The following is a 4,895-nucleotide window of genomic DNA, read 5'->3' as shown; positions in this document are numbered from 1 at the left end:
TTTTAATGCCAATCACATTATAAAATTCGGAAATAACAAATCCGGAAGCTAGCCTTCAAATTCCGTCAAGTTTACTGCCTACTTTTTACAAACTTCGGATTTAAAAAGTGATTCACGTTATATAATTGGTGAGGTGATTCTGGGTGATTTAAGCAATATCATATTAATGACAATCAATCATTGTTGAAATTAAGCAAATATGTGCTTTGACAATTTTTAAAAATCAACCCTAAAGGATGAAATGTTGTTGCTACGTTTGTATTTGAAATCTAAGATGGCGACATTACATAAAATTAAAACGTTATAAGGGTGAATTGGGAGTTAAAAGGTTTTATGGAGAAAAAATATTAATTTCTGCGAGCGAAGCCGCGGGGAAAAGCTAGTAATTAATTAAAGTTAAATTCGATAGCCGAGGCGAGCCGGGACGTTCCGTTTCTTTTTCTAGTTTCCATGTCTCTAATTCGTAACAATAGAAAGCATCCATTCAAAATAAGAGTAGNGGAAATTTAATGATAATTTATTACATATATTCGTCTTAGTTTTTCGTGAGAATCTGATTAAAAACAAATAGATATATTCATTCATGTATTTAATATAATAATTTCCTTTTATCAATAAATAATGACAGAGTTTGAAAGCATAAAGGTAAAGGATAGAAAAAGTACGTTACCAGCAACTTTCTCGAATGGAGATAGACCTAATTTCCTCACCATTGAATCTGTTCAGTGCTGTTTCTCCCATATAAAATAGACGCCTTGCCTTTTCACCTTTGCCGACTCGGCGTTTCACGTAAAATACAAGAACTTATGTAATGAAGGCCTATTTCAATAACCGTTCTAAAGATTTCCTGAGAGAGTAAAGAAAATGCCGTTTTAAGAAGATAAGAAGGACAAACACGTGCCGAAGATTTTTAAGTGAACGAAAGCTGCAACTGGGTAAATACATATCTGTATCAAGATGAATATATCGTGTTAATAACTAGAAGATTAAAACTACATTTGGTGATAGAAAGGAAAGAGGTAGGATTTGATGTGGAAAAGCTTTTTTGGACTTATTGTAAGTCTGTTTTCCTAATCTTATTTAACAATCAATGTCAAGTATTAAAACCTTCTTAAAAGAAATATGTTCATCATTTACAAAGGAGTCAGTCATTTTTTTACGCTTCTGCTATAAAAATTCCTTGCACTTTTCGTAGGCACAAGAGTGGGATAATCAGCTGCAATCTTAAACTATCTCAAATGAAAATGAAAATTTCCCACTCTTATACTAACGAATGGTGCTTGCCATACCGGAAAGCGTGCATCTGTCAATAATCTTTTTGTTTCTTATCAAGGGGTAAATTATTAACCCAAAGAAGGCATGCGGCATGAGATCAAGAAACCCACTAACTCGATCCCACTTTACTACGTTTCGCATCCATACAGCGCCGTGCTCCAAATATACACTTTCAATAATCTTTTTCCAATTTCCAAATTAACTATTTCTTAGCGCAGAAGTGCTAAAAGCGACCCCTTTTATATCTACCGCTTTTTTCACCCTAGATATCCAAAATCGGTGACTTTATTTAGTGTTTTGTATTCAACTTTTAACCTAGCTCTGTCTCTACTTTGTCCTCCTTTATAAATATACGAATATTTTTGATCTGTTTTTATTTATTGGCTAAGTATGACTATATTTCTATTCTTTAATCCAATATCATCAAAAATATGAGACAGCTAAGCATCTACTCGATCAATGCATTCCATAATTTCAAATATTTTCTGGTTGGGTAAACGTATCTAAGTTATTAATAAGCGTTTTTATTATTCTTTCAACGTTCAACTGCGCACTTTTTCTATTTTACGTACATTGTTTATCGTTTGGACATTTGAATAAAAATTGAAGAAAGAAATTGGTAGTAACGGATAAAGGATATATTTTTTCAAGTCGTGAAAGTTTGAAAAGCCAAAAAGCTTATATCTATGTATAATAATAACGTATGCAGTGATGCTATTATGTGTTGTATACTAAATAGAACGTTTAGACCGCAATTCATTTGAAAAAGAACGCCGTTTATCAATACAGAGGCCTTTTATGTCTGATGACAGCAACATTTTTGAATAGTATATACGTTAATAGAAAATCTTTCAGTTATTATTTTCCTTTTTGTGTAACTACTCAAGAGGGAAATTTTGCTAGAGAATAATATCATTCAGTAAGATATGAATAGTCCTTTAATCCTGAATTTTCGTCACTATATAGTTTCAAAAAATAGGTAATAAAAAACCTTGATTTTACGGAATGATTAAGGACATTTTAATGCTCATACCTGGATTTTGAAGTTAAGTATAGAATATTAAATTACATAATAAATAAATAAACTTTTAAATTCTTAAATATAAAATTATATTAGCTGCAAATTTAAGACATAATTAAAACAATTCATTTGTGGATTATATCTTTCGTTTCGCGACTAGAATGAGGAAATTTTAAAATTTATATTTAAATCGACTACAATTTAGTTGGCCTCCAAGGGATTTCAAAAGAATTGCTTCCCTTATAAAATGCAAATGAATTCGTAATTACCATCATTTTTCAAGCAGCTTTGAATAATTTTATGGCTTCTAAAGGCACCTTAAAAGAGAGATCTAATGCAAATAGACATAAATAGTGATGTGAAGCTTAAGAAAATTTGTAGATATTTAAATTTACAAAAACTATAACAAATTATGGTTTAAATTCATTCCTAGTTAGTCGTGGGCTAGAAATACCTAGATATATATTCAGAAATATAAATATTGTTAGCATAAACTTTGATTATTTGTTTTTATTCCCTGAATGGTAGCAAGAGATGTTAATAGTAATTAAACCCATTCTAATTTTAAAATACCAACAGTCAACAGTTTTATCTACTTAATTTGAAAGTTTATCAATAAAGTACTAAATTATTACATTAGTTTTTTAGATAATTTTAAAAGCAGTAATTGCCAATCATATTAATTATACAGGATACATACTGAGTGTTTAAATTTGTGAAAATATACATAGTGAAGGCATTGATAGCTGTTACGTAATGTATGTTTATTTTTGTAGAAGTTTAAACTTTATTTTTTAAACTGAAAATTCTAACGAAAAAGTCAAGTGGAATTTTAAAGTACTCAGTAAACAAAATTCAATTTTTTTTTTACACGGAAACTTCAAATCATGAAACACCTTCTGTAATTGGAATCATTGTGTGGGACAAACTGTACATATAGATTATGTTACCGGTCTGTCAAACTACCTGTAATTCATTTTTGGTGGGTGCGCTGGCCAGCCAAAGCTGGAAAAGATCAGCGGTAATGTTATTTCTATTGGGAAACGTCGTCGACGAGGTGGGGGAAGTGGAACTGGACCCGGTGGGCAATACGGCCTGCTGAACTCTTTGACGAAGTTCGGGAGACGCATGTTCTCGTAGCCAGGTCTCCAGCAGGCCAGGATGGGACTCCAGCCACGACCCCGCCGCCTCCAAGTCATCGCCAGCGAGCTGGAGGAACGACGACGAGGACGATGTCATGGTGAACCCCCCGCATTGCCCACTAGAGGAGTCCGGCAATGAGACGTGTTGCCCCCGTCAAAGGCGACGATGTCCAAGTACCGAACAACATCAAGAACGCGACTGGAACACAGAAAAAACGACGCCGCTTCTGTGCCATCGCGACGACTGACGACGCCGGTCGCAGCGAAACGCAAGGAAGCCCAGTTATTCGGTGGAGGATGGTTTTATGAAGGTGGGGAGCTCGGGGAACAACGACGTCGTCGTACAGGTTCACGAGCGTATCGATCAACGCGACGCTCGCGACGACCACCGACGCCGTGCCGCACATTTTCGCGATGAAGATGCTCACTCGCCAAAGCTCAATTCGTTATCTCAGGACAGTGTATTCTTCCTTTGGTTCGAATTAGCATGGGTGAATGTACGTATGCAAATTACTCCCAAAACCGACAATTCTCATAAGCAGTGAAACTATTCATTTCTGCCATTATCATTCAAATGTTTATTTTATTCACATGTATTTAAAATCTAACCATTTACGTACCCCAAAAAAAACGTAAGTATGGTTTTGATTGGCCCCACTGCGGTGGTTCCATACCTTATCAAATACCTCGCTACTGTTATTTAGAAAATTTATAATTCATTTAATTTAGAATAATAAGTTGTATACTTAATTTAATTTTAAACCACAATCTTCACATATAAAATGGTACGTGTGCATTTTCTTATAATTCCCTTTTTGCTTATGCTATTTTAGACTTTTGCGATTGCAAAACCATAAGATTAGGAGGAATATGCTAATTGTTCTTACATTATTGAATTTATCTGAAATGAACTATTAAAAAAAATTAGAATACATTTTATTAATAAAAAAATGGGAAGAATAATTCATTAAAATAAGTAAATAAAAATTAAAAAGAAATATTTGGATGCTTCTCGTTAGTGAACAAGGGCAAATTTATTGTACCAATCGTGGCATTCAGGAAGTCATGGGCATCCAGGACAGCTACCTTCATTTACGTATCTAAGCAAAAGTTTTATATAATAATTGATCATATTTCTTAAGTAAGTCGAGAAGAAAACGATTGTTAACTTACGGGTTGTAAAATCATACGGTCCAATGTAGGACCTGACAGCAATTTTAGTACACTGTCCAAATATTTTTCTTTGCTGTTCAACTGGAAACCGTAGAACTCATTTTTCGTTGGAAAAATACGGATATTGTGATAGTATTTTTTGGAAATATGTGACATAAATACAAAGAACATAGCCTTTGTTATTGGTTCACATCTTCACAAATAAAGTTCCGAAGAAAAGTTTCGAAAGAAACGTTCTTAAAACATAAATTAAATTAAGTATTACATTAATAAATATATATTTA

The 4,895-nt window shown here is 33.3% G+C and overlaps 1 protein-coding gene across 3 annotated transcripts in view; it reads right to left on the bottom strand.

The window, feature by feature from the left end:
* LOC108745273 (cGMP-specific 3',5'-cyclic phosphodiesterase) overlaps positions 1-4,895 on the bottom strand; it is a 48,659-nt gene that overhangs the window by 35,072 nt on the left and 8,692 nt on the right. For 2 of the 3 annotated variants that reach the window (XM_018481422.2, XM_018481425.1), the window contains exon 1: positions 3,263-3,673. The exons of the other annotated variant lie outside the window; for it this stretch is intronic. In XM_018481422.2, the coding sequence (XP_018336924.1) occupies positions 3,263-3,535 (273 nt within the window). In that variant the 5' untranslated portion in view covers positions 3,536-3,673. Of the gene's footprint in view, positions 1-3,262; positions 3,674-4,895 lie in introns of those variants that run through there. 3 annotated transcript variants of the gene reach the window in all.

This window comes from Agrilus planipennis, unplaced genomic scaffold (assembly GCF_000699045.2).
Source record: "Agrilus planipennis isolate EAB-ADULT unplaced genomic scaffold, Apla_2.0 scaffold38, whole genome shotgun sequence".
NCBI classification, from domain to species: domain Eukaryota; kingdom Metazoa; phylum Arthropoda; class Insecta; order Coleoptera; family Buprestidae; genus Agrilus; species Agrilus planipennis.
The sequence above is the reverse complement of the archived record's forward strand: the minus strand, read 5'-3'. Positions and strand labels throughout refer to the sequence as shown.